The sequence below is a fragment of the Vigna unguiculata genome, chromosome 11, assembly GCF_004118075.2.
Source record: "Vigna unguiculata cultivar IT97K-499-35 chromosome 11, ASM411807v1, whole genome shotgun sequence".
In the NCBI taxonomy this organism is placed as follows: domain Eukaryota; kingdom Viridiplantae; phylum Streptophyta; class Magnoliopsida; order Fabales; family Fabaceae; genus Vigna; species Vigna unguiculata.
In genome coordinates, this window is record NC_040289.1 from 40,606,490 (window position 1) to 40,630,779 (window position 24,290).

A 24,290-nucleotide genomic window follows, 5' to 3' on the forward strand; every position below is an offset into this window, starting at 1 on the left:
AGTCTTTATAAATTCTTTATTGCAGTCACTTTTCATAATATATATTTGGATATTCTTCTTTCTCCCATGTGGTTGCAAGCTACACTATTTTTTTTTTCTGGTGCCTTAGTAGATCCCTGTATTCTCTTCTTCCATCACCAACCACAAACATAGTATCTAAGAAAGCACAGATCAAAATCTACACCCACGTTCCCGCTAATGGCAGAGAGTGTAGTTTCCTTTGTTTTAGATCACTTAGCCCAACTTGCGGCACGCGAAGCTAACTTGCTGTGTGGCGTGGAAGACAGGATTCAATCCCTCCAGCACGAGCTGCAAATGATCAATGAGCTCCTCAATACCACAAAGAGCAAGAAGGGAATGGAACATACAGTGTTGAACCAAATCAGAGATGTGGCCCACTTAGCTGAGGATGTCATCGACACATTCGTAGCCAAAGTTTCCATTTACAAGAGAAGAACCATTCTCGGGAGGATGCTCCGTGGCTTTGGCCAAGCAAGGTTGCTCCACCACGTAGCCGAAAAAATAGACAAGATCAAAACCACTCTCAATGAAATACGCGAGAACAAGAACAAATATGATGCTTTCAAAGAAACCAATAGTCAATCCGCAGCAGAAGAAGAGGAAGAGGAGAAAAGGGCGAAATTACTGCACAAGCTAAGAAGAAATGTGGAGGAAGAAGGTGTAGTTGGCTTTGTCCATGACTCCAAGGATGTCATCAACCGACTCCTGGAAGGTGGTTCAAATCGTAAAGCTGTGTCTATCGTTGGCATGGGGGGATTGGGGAAGACCACTCTTGCCCGAAAGGTCTATAACAGCACCCAGGTGAAGCAACACTTTATGTGTCAAGCGTGGGTTTATGTGTCAAACGAGTGCAGAGTTAGGGAGCTTTTGTTTGGCCTTCTTAAGCATTTGATTCCAAATTTTGAGCAGCAATGGAGAGGCAACAAGGAGGGTAAGAAAATCGCTCGAGACATTAACAACCTGAGTGAGGAAGAGCTGAAGAAACTGGTGCAGAACTGCTTGGAGAGTGAAAGGTATCTTGTGGTGGTAGATGATCTCTGGAAAACACAAGATTGGGAGGAGGTGCAAGATGCTTTTCCAGACAACAACAGAGGCAGCAGAATATTGATCACAAGTCGTTTGAAAGAGGTGGCCTTGCATGCTGCCCATGATGTTCCTCACTATCTTCAATTTCTCAGTGAAGAAGAAAGTTGGGAGTTGTTTTGCAAGAAAGTGTTTAGAGGTGAAGACTGTCCTTTTGATTTGGAGACTCTGGGAAAGCAGATGGTTCAAAGTTGTCGTGGGTTGCCGCTCTCCATCATTGTTTTAGCAGGGCTACTGGGCAACAAGGAAAAGTCTCATCGAGAATGGTCTAAAGTGGTGGGTCATGTCAATTGGTATCTTACTCAAGATGAGACCCAAGTGAAAGACACAGTTCTCAAACTTAGCTACGACAACTTGCCAAAAAGATTAAAACCATGTTTTCTTTATCTTGGGATATTTCCTGGAGACATAGAAATCCCTGTTAGGCCATTATTGCAAAAATGGATTGCAGAGGGTTTTATACAAAATACAGGGAATAGAGACCCAGACGATGTTGCAGAAGACTACTTGTACGAGCTCATCGATCGTAGTTTGGTCCAAATAGGAAGAGTGGAGAGTAATGGAAGTTTGGAGACGTGTCAGATTCATGAACTTCTTCGAGATCTTTGCATATCAGAGAGCAAAGAAGACAAAGTTTTTGATGTTTGCATAGACAATAACATTCTAATCCCGACCAAACCTCGCAGACTGTCCATTCACAGTGACATGGGTCACTACATCTCTTCAAGTAACAACGATCATTCACATATACGTTCCTTGTTCTTTTTTGGCCAAGATTACTATGTTCGTGAAAGGGACTGGAAATGGCTTTTGGAATGCTTCAAATTGGTTCGAGTGTTAGAGCTTAGACCGACCAGCTGCAGAAAGATCCCTTCTAATTTAGGGAACTTTATCCACTTAAGGTACTTGAGAATAGACTTGGTCTATGTTACATTTGTTCCAACTTCAATACTTAACCTCTTGTCTCTAGAAACCATAGACCTAGGTCCTTTGAGCCATAACATTCCAGTTTCTTTTCCTATGCAAATGTAGAAACTCAAACATTTAAGGCATTTGAATACACGAGGGCCTATCAAGCTGCGAGGCAATTGTTCAGGATCAGATGAGAAGATGTGGAATCTTCAAACCATTTCTGCCCTTCTACTTAATAAACAAGCAACATCCCTGATAAAGAAAGGAACATTCCCCAATATTAAAAGAATAAGGTTGAAAGTGGTTTCTGGGAACAACAACGAATTATCCAACTTGTTGCAGAGCCTACAACAGTTAACTCATTTGTATAAGTTGGGGATTCTCCTTCGAGATAGGTATGATATAGGTGTAGACTCGATAAATGAGAGTGTGGAAAGAAACAATGGTTGCAAACCACAAGAACTGTTACAAAGTTTAGGGCAATTTAGTTGTCTAACTGTCTTAAACATTATCAATGCCTTGGATCTTCTGACCTGTGCCCTCACATTTCCTCCAAACCTTATCGAGTTAACATTGAGAGGGATTAATTGGATCACTGATGAAGGGATGAATGGTTTGGAAAGTCACACCAAACTCAAAATTTTGAGAATTTCGGGAGATCTAATTTCGTCTAGGAATTTCTTTGACCTGAATTGCGTTGGATGCGGCTTCCCAAGATTGGAAGTATTTGAAATGGAATATTTGAATGTTGGAGAGTGGAGATTAGACACTGATGCAATGCCGAGGCTTAAAAGTTTAGTCATCATCCATTGTGAAAGGTTGAAAGATCTCCCCAATGAACTATGGTGTTTGAGTGGGTTGAGGAAAGTGGAGATAACGAAACCCTCAAATCAAATGGCTCGCATGCTACAAAATTTAGAAATAGGGAATAGGATTCAACTCGTCATTGATGATCCTGAAATTTTTATTTTTAAAAGTAAATTTTAAAACTACAAGATATATATTAGACAAAAGAAGTTTGTAATTTTTTTTATAGAGTGCAAATTTACCATATTAAGAATATCTTAATTTTAACGTCTAAGATAATTTAAAATATTTTTTCAGATAAATGATATTTAAAATTGAAAGATTTTCTAAAATCTAATTCAAATAAATTTCAAAAAACAAATATTTATAATGTACACCACAAATTGGAGGACCTTTTGTTCCAGGATATTTTTTTGTTGGATTATAGAGTTTTATTTTAGCTTTCTGCCTTTCTCTTTTGAATTTCTTCCGTTATCAACTGAGTTATACAATTAGTTTTTTTTTTTTTTCCAGCTATTTCGTGTAGCTGACATTGATGGACACCATTTTTTTATATTAAAATATTGTAATTAATTAACACTGAAAATATTATGTCTCCTTAAATTTTGATATTTTTATTTTATTGTAAAATTGTTTCGAAACATTTTACAATAATATTTAAATAATAGAATACACAACATAAATATACAATTTAAATGATTTATCTATAAATACATTTTATTTTATATGGAATTCAACTCGTCATGCAGGATGATCTTGATAGAATTTATAGTTATGAAAATTTCTTTTGGAGAAATATTTTAGGTAGAACATTGTAATTAATTTTATTCAATGCATTGTAACATTTATATCAGAATTTCAAATATTAATAATGTCTTAACTTTAATTTCTTAAATTTTAATAATAGTTTAATTTTAGACAAACGATATGTTATAAAGGTCGAATGATTTTTCTAAATTTAGTTTAAATAAAAGACAATAAACTTATATTTTCACACAAGTCTACAAATTGGATAACCTCTTGTTCCTAAAATATTCTTTGTTTATTGTTTTTTTCTATAAGGATTAGACAATTTTATTATATTTTGCTGATCAAGTTTTTGCCTTTGAATATGTTATTAAAGATGACAATGCAAGATCGACTTATCAATTTTGGTTTGTCCTCCATTTGGGACGTGAAAAGTGGATTAGATTATTTTATTCCACGTAAAAAAAATGTTAACTAATTTTTTTGACCTGTTTTGGATAATGTTTTATCAAGGAGTTTGCAGGCTAATCAACGATTTGCATAAAATTATTATAAATTTTACATTTATATAATTAAATTAGTAAAATAATATTTTCTATAAGTCTATTTCTTAAAATAAGTTATATTTATAATTTTATAATATATAATTTTTATGTATAAATATATTAAAAGTATAAATAATTTTGAACTAATAGATGAACTAGACATAAGTAAACAAATTGCTTTTGAATGGATTGGAGAAAAAATATGAATGAGCAAATGACTTAAAAAAAAGTATACCACATTGTTATCCCATCTGTTATGGATTGATTTATACAAATATTTTTTCTATTTTCGGTTACAACTATTTTGTGTATCTGTTATAGATTGATTTATATAAATATTTTTTCTATTTTCCGTTACAACTATTTTGTGCAGCTAGATTTTCATTACATAAAGTATTAATAATAGTATATAATATACTTTTGTTTCCTGGCTAATATTTTTATATCATTTTTATATCGCACTATTTATTTTATAATTATTACACTATTTACAATATTTATTTTATTAGTTTAATAATAATTTTTAAAAATATTGACAATATATGTAACGTCCCATTTAATTAATAAGCGTAATTAAAAAAAATGTCCCACATAAATAGTACAACAGTACAATCTTAGGATCTTAAACACAATCCCTACTATCCTCGGCACACCACGATGTCAGATAAAAACCAGATAAAAGTCTAACAGGAGAAGATAAAGTATTAAGGAGTCAAGCAATACATGGTCATAGCCCTAACAAAACCCAAAAGTATAAATAATTTTGAACTGGATTGAATCATGAAAGAGAGAGTTACTTTTAGATGAACTGGACATAAATAAACGAATTACTTTTGAATGGATTGGAGAAAAAATATGAATGAGTAAATGACTTAAAAGAAAGTATACCACATTGTTATCCCATCTATTATGGATTGATTTATATAAATATTTTTTCTATTTTCGGTTACAACTATTTTGTGTTGCTAGATTTATCCTTTCATTACATAAAGTATCAATAATAGTATATAATATACTTTTGTTTCCTAGTGTAAGACCCACTTTAATTTTGTCCTAAAATTTAAGTGTCTCTCTTAGTCAATTGGGCCTAAGGCTGGCCCATAGGACATCCCAAAACCCCTAAACCAGCCTAACCCTCTCATGTTCTGCCCACTTTGCAAAATCAACCACCTTACTCCTCTTTTTCCCTCAAATAGTGCTCTGACAGGGCTTGAAGCTCATTCAGATTCAAGTTAGCTCAACCTCATCCTCTACTCCACCTCTTGAGTATGCTCCTCGAGCTGTTGGGTTCGTTGCCGTATGTGCATGTGCTTTCCACTAGCATCTGTCCAGATGAGGGAAGCTAGGATTTTTTGTGCTTTTATAAATAATGTGCCTGTTTTGGTTCTGTTGGGTGCTCTTGATAATTTGATGTGTTTTTGATGGTGTGAAAATAATCAGTGTATTTTTTCTGGATGGATTTTTGGCTTTGCATGCGTGAGAGCAGGTGAGATCTACTATGCTCGCCTAAGCGAGTTGTTTCTCGCCCAAACAGGAAGCTCTCGCCTAAGCGAGGAGCTCTCGCCTAAGCGACAATGACAGTAACTCACCCCCTTTAGTTTCGAGTGCTCGCCTGAGTGAAGGCCTTTCTTTGAACGAGATGGGCTAGCTTGAGCGAGAACTCGAAGTACTCTTTGTTTTCAATCTCGCTTAAGCGAAAGCTTTTGGCTTGAGCGAGAGACCCTGTCGCCTGAATAAGAGCTCCTTAACTTGAGCGAGATTGACAGCACGATTGTTTAAATGTTTGTATGCTCCCATGATTGATTTGTTCACCCTTTTAAAGCATGAAATATGATGCCAACGTTTTATACAACGTGCTTGTGTTTTTTAAATTTTTGTTATTTGGAATTTTGTGAATCAGTGAAAATCTGTCAGTTTAGCTTAAGCGAAAGATTTTAGCTTAAGCGAGAATTGTTGTAGAATTTTAATTCCTTACTTTAACTTGAACTTGTTGATTCAATTACTTTTAAAAGCATGAATTGGGCGAATGGGTATGAATAGAATGGTTCATGGTTTGTGATTGATAGGTTTAACATGACCTTGGCATATGACTTGTATGAGATGGTTGGTAATCAAAGTGGCATGGTGTCGGTATGAATTACACTTCTATATTAATGGATTAGGAAGGATGATTTGGAATGGATTCAACATGGAACATGTAAGAGGATGGATTATAAAGGTTGGCATGAGATTTATAAGCATGATAAATATTACATGATTGTTTGAATATGATTGGTATGTTGTCAGGACGTAATTCCATGAGCCTCTAGGTGAGACCTCATGGTGGTGCTTCAGTGGTCGGGACGTAATTCCATGACTCCTGTTAGTGGGAGTTCATGGTGGTGCCCCATCTATATAATTTAGTAAGGATTCAAGGTAAGGTTGCATCCTTACGCTCTAAGGAGTCAGTTAGTCTCACATAGAGTGGACTGACTCTTGTGGTGAGAGTAGCAGGAGACCTGAAATTCATCAAGGGCTAACCTTGTGTGTGGGATTTGAGACATTGTAACATTGTAACACTTAGCTCGGGGGTGAGCAGCTCGGGAGTGAGCAGAGAAATCCACCACAAGTGCAAGCATTCGCTGAATCCGACTAAACTATATGTATCCGGATGAGTCGAATCTGAGTCTTAGTGTATTGTTTGAAAGGTCATAACATGTTTGGATGAGATATACTGGTTGGAATGTGAAATAGCATGTAATTGTATGATAAACTGTTTTATACTCTAGCTTACCCTTTTGCTTGTTTGTGGTTCTTTTCCTTTTGCGATGATCATCAATTTATTGATTTGAGCAGATACGAGGAACACCCGAGGTCAACAGGGAGGTGATGGTTCCGCTGCGTAGCCCATCTGGGTTGGATTCTTTTGTCTTGGGCTTTCTTATAGGGCTATGCCCTATGGCCTATGTACTATTTTGTCCTTTAGTACTTTAATAACTACTGTCAAGTTCTTGTATTATACTTTGTATCTGATATCGTGGTGTGCCTTGGTTTCTTCTAGTATTTTTTTTTTTTTGATATTGTAAGGACTAGTGATTATACTTTTGGATCTGTTTCTTCTACTCTATCGGTGTGACATTTCATTTAAATTAAGGATATTATTTAAATAGGGTGTTACACCTAGCTAATACTTTTATATCGCACTACTTATTTTATAATTATTACACTATTCACAATATTTATTTTATTAATTTAATAATAAATTTTAAAAATATTGACACTGATATCAATGCTATTGATTAATATTAAAATATTTTTTAACTAAGCAACATGATAAAAATATTATGTTTCCTTAAAAATACGATATTTTTATTTCCTTTTAAATTTATTTTAAAATATTTTACGATATTAGGCCATATGAATTACGGAATATACAATATAAAAATATAATTAAAATGATTGATCTATAAATAAAATTATAAAAGTTTAAGGTTAATTAAACATTAAAAGAATAAATGTTCGGAAATATACTTTTATGAATAAAATAAAATAAAGCATTAAGTAGTGTCACATTAAAAATATACTTTTATATGATATAACCTCTGATTCATGATATTGTTTTTAATCAAAATCTTTAAGTAGTGATTTTATGTTGTAATGGTTGTGTTTTTGTTTTTACCCATTCTCTTAAATGGTTGTTGTTGTTGTCTTCTTTCATATATAAACAAAAAAATTATGTAAATTCGTGCTAAATAGGCACTACTACTGCACGTAATTAAAAAAAAAAAAAGTGAAACCAAATTCGTAATTTACTTCGAAAGCTTATTAATTGGTAAAAAAGCACAGGAAGGTGCCACGCTACTCACATTATGCACTCAAGGGGAAGCTTCACTTCAAAAGTAGTCATGGTTTACGAGTCAATGCAAAAACAAAACCAGAACCCTTAAACCCAATTCTTTTCATACAAAAACAAAATCAAGTCATGGTTAACATTTTCGTCTTTATTATTGCAGCCACTTTTCATACTATACATTTGGATATTCTTTTCATACTATACATGTGGAAAAACAAAAATCAATCTCTTACGTATTATTCTATTGCATCTAATAACGACGAAACAAATGATTGTGCACATAGCAGGAAGGTACCACGCTACTGAGATTATGCACTTAAGTGGAAGGTTCAGTTGAACAGTATAAAACCCAAGTCTTTATAAATTCATTATTGCAGCCTCTTTTCATAACATACATTTGGATATTCCTTCGTAAGTGGTCGCCAGCTACACTCTATTGCTTTTTCTGGTACCTTAGTAAATCCCTGTTTCTCTTCTCCAATCACCAATCTCAAACACAGACACTGTAACTAAGAAAACACAGTTCAAAATCTACACCCACTTTCTTCAAAATGCTCATAACAATAAAAAAATCAATAAAGAATCTGATTCATTGAGCCTGTTCATGGTTGACGAAAAGTCAATAGAAAAAGAGATCCTAAATTCTTTATAAATTTAATTTCCTGTTTTAATAAGTTAAAGCTAGGATGATTATGCAATTAAATATTGTATCGTGATAAATTTTTAACTTTGAAAATGAACAGAAGGTGAGATTATGCACTTAAGGGGAAGGTTCAGCTAAATCGCGTTCATGGTTGATGCCAAGTCTTTGTAAATTCTTGATTGCAACCACTTTCCATAATATATATTATGATATTCTTTGGTACGTACTGCATTGGTTTTTCTGGTGCCTTAGTAAGTAACTCCCTCTTACTCTTTCTTCCATCACCAACCACAAACACAGTATCCAAGAACAGATCACTTAGCCCGCTGTAATGGCAGACAGTGTAGTTTCCTTTGTTTTGGATCATTTAGCCCAGCTTGTGGTCCAGTCCCTCCAGTACGAACTTCAGAGGATCAAAGAGCTGCTCAGTAGCACAAAGAGCAAGAAGGGAATGGAACATACAGTGTTGAACCAAATCAGAGATGTGTCCCACTTAGCTGAGGATGTTATCGACACATTCGTAGCCAAAGTTTCCATTTACAAGAGGAGAACCATTCTTGGGAAGATGCTCTGTGGCTTTGGCCAAGCAAGGTTGTTTCGCGACGTAGCCGAAAAAATAGACAAGATCATAGCCACTCTCAACGAAATACGCGACAACAAGGACAAATATGATGCTTTCAAAGAAAGCAATAATCAATACGCAGCAGAAGAGGAGGAGGAGGAGAAAAGGGCTTAGTCAGTGCAGAAGCTAAGAAGAAATGTGGAGGAAGAAGATGTGGTTGGCTTTGTCGAGGACTCCAAGGATGTCATCAACCGACTCCTGGAAGGTAGTTTAAATCGTAAAGCTGTGTCTATCGTTGGCATGGGGGGATTGGGGAAGACCACCCTTGCCCGAAAGGTTTACAACAGCAGCCAGGTGAAGAAACGCTTCATGTGTCACGCGTGGGTTTATGTGTCAAACGAGTGCAGAGCTAAGGAGCTTTTAATTGGCCTCCTTAAGCAGTTGATGCCATATTTTGAACAACAACGCAGAGGCATGAAAAAAGGTAAGAAAAGCACAAGAGACATTAACGAGCTTAGTGAGGAGGAGCTGAAGAAATTGGTGCGGAACTGCTTGGAGAGGAAAAGGTATCTTGTGGTGGTAGATGACCTGTGGAAAAAGCAAGATTGGGATGAGGTGCAAGATGCTTTTCCGGACAACAACAGAGGCAGCAGAGTATTGATCACAAGTCGTTTGAAAGAGGTGGCCTTGCATGCTGCCCATGATGTTCCTCACTATCTTCAATTCCTCAATGAAGAAGAAAGTTGGGAGTTGTTTCACAAGAAAGTGTTTAGGGGTGAAGACTACCCTTCTGATTTGGAGTCTCTGGGAAAGAAGATGGTTAAAAGTTGTCATGGTTTACCGCTCTCCATCATTGTCTTAGCCGGGCTACTAGCCAACAAAGAAAAGTCGCATAGAGAATGGTCTAAAGTGGTGGGTCATGTTAATTGGTATCTCACTCGAGATGAGACCCAAGTGAAGGATATAGTTTTGAAACTCAGCTATGATAATTTACCAAGGAGACTAAAACCATGTTTTCTCTATCTTGGGTTATTCCCTGAAGACTTTGAAATACCTGTTACGCCGTTATTGCAAAAATGGGTTGCTGAGGGTTTTATACAAGATACAGGGAGCAGAGACCCAGATGACGTTGCAGAAGACTACTTGTACGAGCTCATTGATCGTAGTTTGGTCCAAGTAGCAAAATGCAGGTGCAGAGACGTGTCGGGTTCATGATCTTCTTCGAGATCTATGCATATTAGAGAGCAAGGAGGACAGAGTTTTTGAAGTTTGCACAGACCATAATATTCTAATTCCAACAAAACCTCGCAGACTATCTATTCACAGTAAGATGGATCACTACATTTCTTCAAGCAACAATGATCATTCATGTGTTCGTTCCCTGTTCTTCTTTGGCTCATTTTACTATGTTCGCAGTCGGCACTGGAAATGGCTTTTTGAAAGATTGAAATTGGTTCGTGTGTTGGATTTTGGACTAAACCTCTCTAGTAAGATCCCTTCCGATATATGGAACTTTATCCATTTAAGGTACCTTAGAATAGATATAGAGGATTTTATGTTTGTTCCAGATTCGATACTTAACCTTTGGAATTTAGAAACCGTAGAGCTAGGTGCTCCGAGGCATAAAATTTTTCCAATTTCTTTCCCTGCCCAAATATGGAAACTGAAACATTTAAGGCATTTGAATACACCATGGGCTATCGAGTTACGAGGCAGTTGTTCATCAGATGAGAAGAAGTGGAATGTTCAAACCGCGTCTACCCTGGTGCTCAATAGCCAAGCAACATCTCTGATAAAAAAAGGAACATTCCCCAATCTTAAGAAGCTAGGGTTGAGACTGAGTTCTGAATGCGAAGGTGAATTGCCCAAATTGTTGCAGAGCTTACAAGAATTAAGTTATTTGAACAAGTTAGTGATTGTCCTCCGAAAAAGAGATGATGCAGGTGTAGAGCAGTGGAGCGATGAAAGTATGAAAAGGAACAATGGTTTGAAGCCGCAAGAATTGTTACGAAGCCTAGGACAATTGAATTGTCTAACTATCTTAACCATTGGGAATGCTTTTGACCGTCTAATATGTGCGCTTGAATTCCCTCCAAACGTCATAGAGGTAACGTTGTCAGAGATTGACTGCATCAGTGATGAGGGGATGAATGGTTTGGGAAATCACACCAAACTCAAAATTTTGAGACTTTTGGGTATTCGAGCTTCGCGTGGGGATTCCTTTGTCGTTAATTGTGGCAGAGGCAGCTTTCCAGAACTGGAAGTGGTTGAAATGAAAAATTTAAAACTTAGAAAGTGGATGTTAGAGAATGGTGCAATGTGGAGGCTGCAGAATGTGGTGATCCACCGTTGTCTAAGGTTAGACACTCTCCCAAATGAATTGTGGTCTTTGAGTGGCTTGAGAAAAGTTCAGGTGAAGCATCCCTCTCTACAAATGGCTGCATGCTAGGAGATTTGGAAATAAACAGTGGGTGCCAACTCGTATTAGAAAATTAGGATGAGAATGTGTATTCCAATGGTTTGTACTTTATTTTATTTTATTCAATATTACTGTGTCAGTAATTTTTTTAATTGTTAATAATTAATTTAATTTTAAAAATAATTAAATTTAGATAAAAAGATATCTGAAAGAGTAAATAATAAAATAATTACATTAATTTAATAATAATTAAATTTAAATTAATGGTTATTTAGATTGTAAAAATTATAAGACAGTTATTTTAGTTTTAAAAAATAGTTATTTAAAAGATAAAATTAGAATATAAATATTTAAAAGATAAAATTGATAAAATAATTATTAATTTCAAAAAATATTACATAAAATTAGAAAAAGTTAATTTCCATTGCCACAAGAGCGAATAGTTTATTTTAAATTTGTTTGAAAATATTTTACAATATTTTGTCATGTAAATAATAGAATACCCAACATAAAAATAAAAATAAAAATAAAATTATTGATCTATAAATAATAATTATTAAAGTTTAAGATTAATTAAATATTACTATAACAACTTTTCAAGATATACCCACATTAACATATCTATTTCAATAATTTTATATTTTTACTTTTAACTTTTATCATAAAAATTGAAGATGGAATAAAAGTTTCATAATATATAAAAATGAGTAAAATAATCGTTTATACATCTTGCCCCACTCAACAACAAAGAATATTTCTCTTTATTGTAAAATTGACTAAGTATATTAAAGCAAAACAAGTCATTTGATATATATTTATTCATTTTTTTATTACAAAAAAAATTTATTGTTGCTTTATTACAACTTAACCATAGAATTCCAATGTTTTGTAACAATGCTATGCACCTTCAAACTTCATCCAGAGTCAAGGTTTATAAGATGTGATTCTTTATAAAGACCTAATATTAGAGTCAACTATAAAACTTTTATATGAAATAAACCTAAAAATTTATAGAGATAGGTAAAAGTTGGAAATAATTTTGTACTAAAAATGTCTTAAAAGAAGAAGATATAATTGTCGTTAAAGTGGACAATGATTTCACACATCCGAATATTGAATTTATTAATGTGTGTTTTTGTGATTAACTTTGACAATATTTTGTAATCTTATTCTTTTATTTTGAACTTTGACTATTTAGTACTCTCTAAGGAGATGTATTCCTCTATTGAATATGACAACATATAATAATTTTAATTATGATTATTATTATTCTTATCAAATTTATTCTCTGAATTAGCATTAAACGTAATTAAAAAAGTTATTAAATATAATTAATAAGTTTTCTATTTTATTTGTTCGTATGAGATATTAGTAACGAGAAATTGTAGATATATATATTTCGTCAATTTGATCCAAGCGGCAGCCCTTAATATTGACAACCAAACAAACATGTAAATAAGATTTGAAGGCATTGACAACCAGAAAAAGTTTGGATATGAGTATATAAATGGAATTGTTTTAAAGAATGGCAGTTATATATATATATATATATATAAATAAAAAAATCATACAAATTTTGTAAGAAAAAATGAACAAAAACAATTCATTAAATTAATGTGTATTTGTTTTTGGATTAAATATGTTTTTGGTCCCTTAATTTTTAGTGAATTTTGGAATTAGTTAATTTTGAAACTTTAAATTAATTTAGTCATTCATCTTTCTTTCGAAATACGTGAAATTAGTCCTTTTAATCAAATTTTGTTAAATTTATTTAACATTTCAAGTGTGTTTCATAATAGTATTTGACTTCACATTAAAGCAAAGATGTGTTAAACAATATAAACAACTAAAATACAATCTTGAAATGCATACAAAACATCAAATAAATCTAACAATATTTGATTAGAAAGACTAATTTCACGTATTTCAAAAAAATAAAAGACTAAATTGGTTCAAAATTTCGAAATTGACTAATTCCAAAATTTACTAAGAATTAATAGATAAGAAACATATATTAACCCTTTGTTTTCCGTTCAAACCTTTTAATGAATTTAGTTTGACCTTACGAATTAAGCAAAATAAATTAATTGACGTATATATATATATATATATATATATATATATATATATATATATATATATTAACCGTTGTTTCATTTAAATTTAAATTTTTTATTTCACTTACTCAATTACTAATGATATTTGAAACAAATGTACGATAGAGCATATTTTACAAAAAAAAAAAAGATAACTTAAATACATTTCACGATAAAAATGGTGAAGAATTATTATTCAATTTTAAAAAATAAAATACTTATATAATTTTAAGTACATTTTCATGAATTTAAATTTATATAATAAACATTTTTGTATTTAGAAAGTACAGGAGAATACTGGTTTACATGTTTTTCTTTTTTGTTGAAGCTATTTTAGTAGAAAAGACAGTCGGTGACTAAAAGCAAAAGCAATAATAACAATAATGCATGACACATTTACACTTTTTTTTAAAGAGAGACTCAATTATTAATGAATAAAGGTGAATTCGAAAAAAGTAGTAACATTTGAGGAATATAACAAAACTTATAATGCTTGACAGCGCAATCCTCGTTAAGTTAACTCCCCATGATTAGAGACATTCACATCCAAAACAGAGACATTTGATATGTTATGTTAGGATAATTTTTGTTTTATTATTTTTTCACGTTTAGTTTTTCTTTTGAATTGTTTAGCTTCTTATGTTTTAAGCTTCTTCTAACATTTATCTGTTCTCTTCCATTTAACAAAATATCTCATATTTTCACATTATATTTAAGTTTTTTTAATTTTATCATAGCATTGGTATGGTGATTTAAAAAAATATAAAGGATTTTTTTTATTTGCTTTTTATTATAGCAGCAGGTTAAGATTATTGCAACCAGTTTTCGCAATATATATTTGGATGTTCTTTCGGATTTGGTTGCCACCTACACTGCATTGCTTTTTCTGGTGCCTTATTAAATTCACTCTTACTCTTCTTCCATCACCAACCACAAACACAGTATCCAAGAACATATCACTTAGCCCGCTGTAATGGCAGACAGTGTAGTTTCCTTTGTTTTAAATCACTTATCTCAGCTTGTGGCACGCGAAGCTAACTTGCTGTATGGCGTGGAGGACAGGGTTCAGTCCCTCCAGTACGAACTTCAAATGATCAAAGAGCTTCTCAGTAGCACAAAGAGCAAGAAGGGAACGGAACATACAGTGTTGAACCAAATCAGAGATGTGGCCCACGTAGCTGAGGATGTCATCGACACATTCGTAGCCAAAGTTGCCATTTACAAGAGAAGAACCATTCTCGGGAGGATGCTCCTTGGCTTTGGCCAAGCAAGGTTGCTTCGCGATGTAACAGAAAAAATAGACAAGATCAAAGCCACTCTCAACGAAATACGCGACAACAAGGACAAATATGATGCTTTCAAAGAAACCAATAATCAATCCGCAGCAGAAGAAGAGGAAGAGGAGAAAAGGGTGCAATCACTGCACAAACTAAGAAGAAATGTGGAGGAAGAAGATGTGGTTGGCTTTGTCGAGGACTCCAAGGATGTCATAAACCGACTCCTGGAAGGTAGTTTAAATCGTAAAGCTGTGTCTATCGTTGGCATGGGGGGATTGGGGAAGACCACCCTGGCCCGAAAGGTCTATAACAGCAGCCAGGTGAAGCAACACTTCATGTGTCACGCGTGGGTTTACGTGTCAAACGAGTGCAGACTTAGGGAGCTTTTGCTTGACCTTCTTAAGCATTTGATGCCAGATTTTGAACAGCAATGCAGAGGCAAAAAGAAAGGTAAGAAAAACACTCTAGACATTAATAGCTTGAGTGAGGAGGAGCTGAAGAAATTGGTGCGGAACTGCTTGGAGAGGAAAAGGTATCTTGTGGTGGTAGATGACTTGTGGAAAAGGCAGGATTGGGACGAGGTGCAAGATGCTTTTCCCGAAAACAACAGAGGCAGCAGAATATTGATCACTAGTCGTTTGAAAGAGGTGGCCTTGCATGCTGCCCATGATGTTCCTCACTATCTTCAATTCCTGAATGAAGAAGAAAGTTGGGAATTGTTTCGCAGGAAAGTGTTTAGGGGTGAAGACTACCCTTCTGATCTGGAGTCTTTGGGAAAGCAGATGGTTCAAAGTTGTCGTGGCTTGCCTCTCTCCATCACTGTCTTAGCAGGGATGCTGGCCAACAAGGAAAAGTCATATAGAGAATGGTCTAAAGTGGTGGGTCATGTTAACTCGTATCTCACTCAAGATGAGACCCAAGTGAAGGATATAGTTCTCAATCTCAGTTACGATAACTTGCCAAGGAAATTAAAACCATGTTTTCTCTATTTTGGGATATATCCTGAAGACTCTGAAATCCTTGTTAGACCATTATTGCAAAAATGGGTTGCTGAGGGTTTTATACAAAATACAGGGAGCAGAGACCCAAATGACGTTGCAGAAGACTACTTGTATGAGCTCATTGATCGTAGTTTGGCCCAAGCAGCAAGAGTGGATACTAATGGAGATGTGATGGTGATTCGGGTTCATGATCTTCTTCGAGATCTTTGCATATCAGAGAGCAAAGAGGACAAAGTTTTTGAAGTTTGCACAGACAATAACATTCTAATCCCTACAAAACCTCGCAGACTATCTGTTCACAGTAAGATGGATCACTACATTTCTTCAAGCAACAATGATCATTCATGTATTCGTTCCTTGTTTTTCTTTGGGCCACTTTATGATGTTCGCAATCGGGACTGGAAATGGCTTTTTGAAAGATTGAAATTGGTTCGTGTGTTGGATTTTGGACTAATCCCCTCTAGTAAGATCCCTTCCGATATAGGGAACTTTATCCATTTAAGGTACCTCAAAATACAATCAGACTATGTTACATTTGTTCCAGATTCGATACTTAACCTTTGGAATTTAGAAACCGTAGAGCTAGGTCCTTCGAGGTTTAACATTTTTCCAATTTCTTTCCCTGCCCAAATATGGAAACTGAAACATTTAAGGCATTTGAATATATCATGGGCTATCCGGCTGCGAGGCAGTTGTTTAGGATCAAATGAGAAGATGTGGAATGTTCAAACCGTGTCTACCCTGATGCTCAATAGCCAAGCAACATCTCTGATAAAAAAGGGAACATTCCCCAATGTTAAGAAGCTACGGTTGAGAGTGACTTCTGAATGCGAAGATGAATTACCCAAATTGTTGCAGAGCTTACAAGAATTAAGTTATTTGAACATGTTAGTGATTGTCCTCCGAGATAGAGATGATGCAGGTGTAGAGCATTCGACCGATGAAAGTGTGAAAAGGAACAGTGGTTTCAAGCCACAAGAATTGTTACGAAACCTAGGACAATTCAATTGTCTAACTATCTTAACCATTGAGAATGCTTTTGACCTTCTAACCTGTGCGTTCGCATTCCCTCCAAACGTTACAGAGTTAACGTTGTTTAGAATTAAGTGCATAAGTGATGAGGGGATGAATGGTTTGGGAAATCACACCAAACTCAAAATTTTGAGACTTTTGGGTGATTGAACTTCGTATAAGGATTCCTTTGTCGTTAATTGTGGCAGAGGCAGCTTTCCACAACTAGAATTGGTTGAAATGAAAATTTTAGGACTTAGAGAGTGGAAGTTAGAGAATGGTGCAATGTCGATGCTGCAGAATGTGGTGATCAACAATTGTGGAATGTTAGACGATCTCCCAAATGAATTGTGGTCTTTGAGTGGCTTGAGAAAAGTTCAGGTGAAGCATCCCTCTCCACGAATGGCTGACATGCTAAGAAATTTGGAAATAAACAGTGGGTGTCAACTTGTAATAGAAAATTAGGATGCGAATGTGTATACGAATGGTTTGTACTTTGTTTTATTTTATTCAATATTAATGTGTGTGTAATTTTTTTAATTGTAAATAATTAATTTAATTTTAAAAAATAATTAAATTTAGATAAAAAAATCATTTGAAAGAGTAAATAAAAAAAAATTAAATATAAATTAATGGTTATTCAGATTGTATAAATTTTAAGATAGTTATTTTAGTTTTAAAACATAGTTATTTAAAAGATAAAATTAGAGTATAAATATTTAAAAGATAAAATTGGTAAAATAATTATTTTAATTTAAAAAATATTACATAAAATTATAAAAGTTAATTTCCATTACTACAAGAGCGAATAATTTATTTTAAATTTGTTTGAAAATATTTTACAATATTTTGTCAAGTAAATAATAGAATACCCGACATAAAATTAAAATTAAATTTAAAATTATAAAAGTTTAAGGTTAATTAAACATTAAAAGAATAAATGTTCGGAAATATACTTCTATCAATAAAATAAAATAAAACATTAATTAGTGTTACATTAAAGATGAATCTATTTTTTATGGTATTTATATTTTAAAGATAGTACGTGATATAACCTCAATTCACCTACCGAATTTATATTATTTTTAATCTAAAATGGTTGTGTTTTTGTTTTTATCTATTTCCTTAAATTGTCGTTGTTGTCTTCTTTCTTATGTAAACAAAAAATTATGCAAATTTTATAAAAATTTAATAAACAAATCAAATTCAGTAAAATTAGTATTTATTCATCGTTTAAACCTTTTAATGAATCTAGTTTGACCTTAAGCAGTAACAAAAATAAACTAATTGACATATTTAGTATAGTAATAAGTTCTTGTGTTTGATTTCTGAATATGAGATATTAGTGATCAGAAATTGTTATGATATATATATATATATATATATATATATATATATATATATATATATATATATATATATATATAAAGTCAATTTGAACCAAACAGCAGAGTACTCTGGTTGCAGTTTGAATAAGTTGGGTGATAAAGTTGATAAATAACGACGAAATAAAAGAAATCAATCTCTTACATATTCTATGCCATCTAATAACGACGAAACAAATTGAACACAGTTGTACTGTCATAAGTGTAAATATTCTAAGCCAAAGGAGAAGAAGTTGCAATGCACATAGCAGGAAGGTGCCACGCTAGTACGCTACTCACATTATGCACGGAGCCATAGTTGACGAGTCAATGCAAAAATTAAACCAGACCCTTCAACCCAACTCTTTATAAATTCTTCATTATTGCAGTCACTTTTTATATAGTATACATTTGGATATTCTTTTCTATGCGATTGCAAGCTACACTCTATTACTTTTTCTGGTGCCTTAGTAAAACCCTGTTCCTCTTCTTCCTTCACCAACCACAAACACAGTATCTTACAAACACAGACCAAAATCTACACGCTCGTCCACGCTGTAATGGCAGAGAGTGTAGTTTCCTTTGTTTTAGATCACTTGGTTCAGCTTGCGGCACGCGAAGCTAACTTTGTTACGAGGTAGTTGTTTAGGATCCGGTGAGAAGATACAAACCATCTCTCCCCTTGTACTCAATAAGCAAGCAACATCTCTGATAGAAAAAGGAATAAGTTAGTTATCGTCCTTCGAGATAGTTATGATACAATCGTAACAGTGCATGAGGGCGTGGAAAGGAAGAACGGTTGCAAACCGCAAGAACTTTTTCAAAGCCTAGGACAATTTACTTCTCTAACTGTCTTAGAGATTGGTAACGTTATGGACCTTCTAACTTTACATCATGTTTACAAAATCAGGATCTCTCTATGTAACTCATTCAGACTATTAGGATAATAATATTTTAGTAGGAGCTAATCGATTGTCTGAAAATTCAAGAAATAGTTTATTTAATTAATATGTAGGATATTAAATATATTAATATATATATATATATATATATATAGAATTTAAAATTAAAATATTGACGGTAATGAAAACTATTTCTTTCATATTAAAATATTTTTTAACTAGTTAACACAATAAAAATATTATCCTCTTAAAAATATGATATTTTTATTTTATTTTAAATTTGTTTGAAAATATTTTACAATATTAAAGCATATAAATAATGGAATACACAATATAAAAAGTATAATTAAAATGATTCATCAATAAATAAAAATTATAAACAGTGAAGTTCACGTTGTTACGGGGCATTATCCACCTTGGGATGATGAGAATGATTGGGGTATTTTAAATATTGGTGTTTTATAAATAGTTAGTATTCATCTATTGAATATGATAACATATAATAATTTTAATTATGATTATTACTATTGTACTTATAAAATTTATTCTCTGAATTAATATTAAATATAATTAAAAAGTTATTAAATGTAATTAAAAAAAATACCAATTTGATTCAAGCGGCAGCTCTACATATATCAAAGTCTAAATATAATTTGGAGTGTTGCATTTACAATTTTAATTGGTTGGTCTTAGTAATCAAATATGTGTGTTAAAATTCATGTTTTCATTTTAGAATTTTGTATCTTGTGAAGTACAAGCAAGGTACATAAATAACCCGTGGAAGAGGAAAAACAGAGCATAACCGTTACAACCAAGTTAAGTTTCCAAAGAAAATCTAATAAGAAAATAAATGCTAACTAAATTCAATTTTCAAAAATATGCTAACAGTTGGAAGGATGAAATTGATGTATAACATGTGACTACATAGATTATTCTATTGATGTATAACATTAACTAGTCACAAAATGTGGAAAAATAAATCAATATTACACATACATGATTCTATTGCATCTAATAACACGAGGCAACAAACTGAACACGGTATCTTAAATATAAATATTCTAAAGCCGAATGGGTACACAGTGTAGTGCGACTGAGCAATCTAAATGTTGTACCGTGATAAATATTTGAATGAAAACGAGTGGAAGATGCGATTATGAACTTACGGGGAAGGTTCAGTTGAACCCTGTTCATGGTGGACGCAAAGTCAATGGAAAAATAAATCCTCAAGTCTTTATAAATTCTTTCTTGCAACTACTTTTCACAAACACAAATTTAATCTCCTGTTTTAATACGTTAAAGCTAGGATGATTGTGCAATATATTTAAATTGTCCACTGAGCAATATGCAATTAAATACTGTATCGTGATAAATATTTTAACTTTGAAAATGAACTGAAGGTGCGATTATGCACTTAAGGGGAAGGTTCAGCGAAACCGCGTTCATGGTTGATGCCAAGTGTATGGAAAAAATAAAACCTTAAATATTGACCCCAAGTCTTTGTAAATTCTTGATTGCAACCACTTTCCATAATATATATTATGATGTTCTTTGGTACGTACTGCAAGCTACACTGCATTGGTTTTCTGGTGCCTTAGTAAGTAACTCCCTCTTACACTTCTTCCATCACCAACCACAAACAGTATCCAAGAACATATCACTTAGCCCGCTGTTATGGCAGACACTGTAGTTTCCTTCGTTTTGGATCACTTAGCGCAGCTTGTGGCACGCGAAGCTAACTTGCTGTATGGCGTGGAGGACAGGGTCCAGTCCCTCCAGTACGAACTTCAAATGATCAAACAACTCCTCAATACCACAAAGAGAAAGAAGGGAATGGAACATACAGTGTTGAACCAAATCAGAGATATGGCCCACTTAGCTGAGGATGTCATCGACACATTCGTAGCCAAAGTTTCCATTTACAAGAGGAGAACCATTCTGGGGAAGATGCTCCGTGGCTTTCACCAAGCAAGGTTGCTCCGCGACGTGGCCGAAAAAGTAGACAATATCAAAATCACTCTCAACGAAATACGCGATAACAAGAGCAAATATGAGGCTTTCAAAGAAACCAATAATCAATCTGCAGCAGAAGAAGAGGAAGAGGAGGAGAAGGAAAGAGCAAAAGCTCTGCAGAAGCTAAGAAGAAATGTGGAGGAAGATGACGTGGTTGGCTTTGTTCATGACTCCAACGATGTCATCAAGCGACTACTGGAAGGTGGTTCAAACCGTAAAGCTGTCTCTATCATTGGCATGGGGGGATTGGGGAAAACCACCCTTGCCCGAAAAGTCTATAATAGCAGCCAGGTGACGCAACACTTCATGTGTCGCGCGTGGGTTTATATGTCAAATGAGTGTAGAGTTAGGGAGCTTTTGCTTGGCCTTCTTAAGCATTTGATGCCAGATTTTGAACAGCAATGCAGAGGCAACAAGAAAGGTAAGAAAAGCGCTGGAAACATTAGCAACCTGAGTGAGGAGGAGCTGAAGATACTGGTGCGGAACTGTTTGGAGAGTGAAAGATATCTTGTGGTGGTAGATGATCTGTGGAAAAAGCAAGATTGGGACGAGGTGCAAGATGCTTTTCCGGACAACAACAGAGGCAGCAGAATCTTGATCACCAGTCGTTTGAAAGAGGTGGCCTTGCATGCTGCCCATGATGTTCCTCACTATCTTCAATTCCTCAATGAAGAAGAAAGTTGGAAGTTGTTTAGTAGGAGAGTGTTTAGGGGTGAAGACTACCCTTCTGATTTGGAGTCTCTCGGAAAGCAGATGGTTCAAAGTTGTCGTGGCTTGCCTCTCTCCATCACTGTCTTAGCAGGGATGCTGGCCAACAAGGAAAAGTCATATAGAGAATGGTCTAAAGTGGTGGGTCATGTTAACTCGTATCTCACTCAAGATGAGACCCAAGTGAAAGATATAGTTCTCAAACTCAGCTATGATAACCTGCCAAGGAGATTAAAACCATGTTTTCTCTATCTTGGGATATTTCCTGAAGACTTTGAAATCCCTGTTGTGCCATTATTGCAAAAATGGGTTGCGGAAGGTTTTATACAAGATAAAGGAAATAGAGACCCTGATGACATTGCAGAAGATTACTTGTATGAGCTTATTGATCGTAGTTTGGTACAAGTAGCAATTGTGGATACTAATGGAAGTGTGAAGACGTGTCAGGTTCATGATCTTCTTCGGGATCTTTGCATATCAGAGAGCAAAGAGGACAAAGTTTTTGAAGTTTGCACAGACAATAACATTCTAATCCCTACAAAACCACGCAGGCTGTCCATTCACAGTAGCATGGGTCACTACATTTCTTCAAACGGTAATGACCACTCTTGTATCCGTTCCCTGTTCTTCTTTGGCCCAGATTACCATGTTCACATGAAGGAGTGGAAATGGCTTTCAGAAGGCTTCAAATTGGTTCGGGTTTTAGAGATTGGACCAACCAGGTGGGGAAAAATCCCTTCAAATTTAGGGAACTTTATCCATTTAAGGTACTTAAGAATGAACTCATTCAATGTTAAATTTGTTCCAACTTCAATACTTACCCTTTGGAATCTACAAACCATAGACATAGGTCCTTGGAGGCGTAGTGTTCCAATTTCTTTCCCTGTCCAAATGTGGAAACTCAAACATTTAAGACATTTGAATACACCACAACCTATCGAGCTGCGAGGCAGTTATTCAGGATCAGACGAGAAGATGTGGAATCTTCAAACCATCTCTGCCATTCTACTCAATAGCCAAGCAACATCTCTGATAAAGAAGGGAACATTCCCCAATCTTAAAAGTCTAGGATTGAAAGTGGCTTATGGATACAAAGGTGAATTACCCAAATTGTTGCAGAGCCTACAACAATTAAGTTATTTGAATAAGTTGGTGATTGTTCTCCGAGATAGGCATGATACAGAAGTATTTGTCGATGAAAGTGTGGAAAGGAATAATGGTTGCAAGCCGCAAGAGTTGTTACGATGCCTAGGGCAATTCAATTGTCTAACTATCTTAAGCATCGAGAATTGTTTGGACCTTCTAACATGTGCGGTCACACTCCCTCCGAACGTTACAGAGTTAACATTGTCAGGGATTGACTACATTAGTGATCAAGGGATGAATGGTTTGGGAAATCACACTAAACTCAAAATTTTGACACTTTGGGGAATTTGGTCGTGTGATACCTTTAACCTTAATTGTGTCGGAGGTAGCTTCCCACAACTCGAAGTGTTTCAAATGGGTCATTTAGAAGTTGGAAATTGGAGATTAGGTAATGGTGCAATGCCGAAGCTCCAGAAAGTGGTCATCTTCAATTGTGATAGGTTAAATGATCTCCCAAATGAACTGTGGTCTTTGAGTGGCTTGAGAAAAGTGCAGGTAAGGAAACCTTCAGAACAAATGGCTTGCATGTTGCGGAATTTGGAAGTAAACAATGGGGTTCAACTCTTTATAAATGGCATCAATATCAACAATTTTTAGTTTTTGGAAATAGATTTTAGAAGTAGAAGATATGCATCAGTGAAAAGAATTTGTAATTTTTATTTTATTTTATTCAATACATATTTATAAGAATGTTTTTATTTTTATTTCTTAAATCTAAATAATAATTGTAAAAAATTTCTAAATTCTAATTTAAATAAAAGACAGCAAACAAAAAGTCTACAAGCCATGTGAAAGAAATGCAAGTACAACAAAACCCGCATTACTCTATTCAATGAGAGAAGATCAATAACAACACGCTTCAAGTAAAACGTCTAATGGAATAAAACCAAACATGTAAAGAAGATTTGAAGGAATTGACAACTAGAAAAGCAATACATAAATAATAAACTTAATGTCTTATTTTTTTTTAAAATTACACATTTTTAATTAAATTTCTATTAAATGTGTTCGTGTATTAAATATTTAAAATTTTTTATTTTTTTTTAAATTAAGTTTCGTTGTTTAATCTTTTCATTAATTGTGAAATAATTTTTATTTTGTTTCGTCACTACCTACTTGTCCTCGTATCTTAAGAAACATGATATTTTTGTAATTATTTCTTATAAACAAAATATTTATTGTTTTTTATATAATTACATTA

At 34.1% G+C, this 24,290-nt stretch overlaps 4 protein-coding genes and 1 pseudogene across 4 annotated transcripts; all 5 read left to right on the plus strand.

The window, feature by feature from the left end:
* The first annotated feature begins 34 nt into the window (after positions 1-34).
* LOC114168351 (disease resistance protein RPP13-like) lies at positions 35-2,876 on the plus strand. The gene is made up of 2 exons (XM_028053132.1): positions 35-2,006; positions 2,137-2,876. Exons 1-2 carry the CDS (start codon positions 199-201, stop codon positions 2,150-2,152), a joined length of 1,824 nt encoding a protein of 607 aa, XP_027908933.1. The 5' UTR covers positions 35-198; the 3' UTR covers positions 2,153-2,876.
* Positions 2,157-3,006, plus strand: LOC114168354. Its single transcript, XM_028053135.1, has one exon. It carries the CDS (start codon positions 2,215-2,217, stop codon positions 3,001-3,003), a length of 789 nt encoding a protein of 262 aa, XP_027908936.1. The 5' UTR covers positions 2,157-2,214; the 3' UTR covers positions 3,004-3,006.
* A 5,323-nt stretch (positions 3,007-8,329) lies between these two features.
* Positions 8,330-11,697, plus strand: LOC114168349 (annotated as a pseudogene).
* A 2,816-nt stretch (positions 11,698-14,513) lies between these two features.
* On the plus strand, positions 14,514-17,470 carry LOC114168350 (disease resistance protein RPP13-like). The gene has a single exon (XM_028053131.1). The coding sequence runs from the start codon at positions 14,641-14,643 to the stop codon at positions 17,125-17,127; it is 2,487 nt and encodes an 828-aa protein (XP_027908932.1). The 5' UTR covers positions 14,514-14,640; the 3' UTR covers positions 17,128-17,470.
* A 3,281-nt stretch (positions 17,471-20,751) lies between these two features.
* On the plus strand, positions 20,752-23,802 carry LOC114169573 (disease resistance protein RPP13-like). Its single transcript, XM_028054797.1, has one exon. The coding sequence runs from the start codon at positions 20,897-20,899 to the stop codon at positions 23,684-23,686; it is 2,790 nt and encodes a 929-aa protein (XP_027910598.1). The 5' UTR covers positions 20,752-20,896; the 3' UTR covers positions 23,687-23,802.
* Positions 23,803-24,290: the final 488 nt, after the last annotated feature.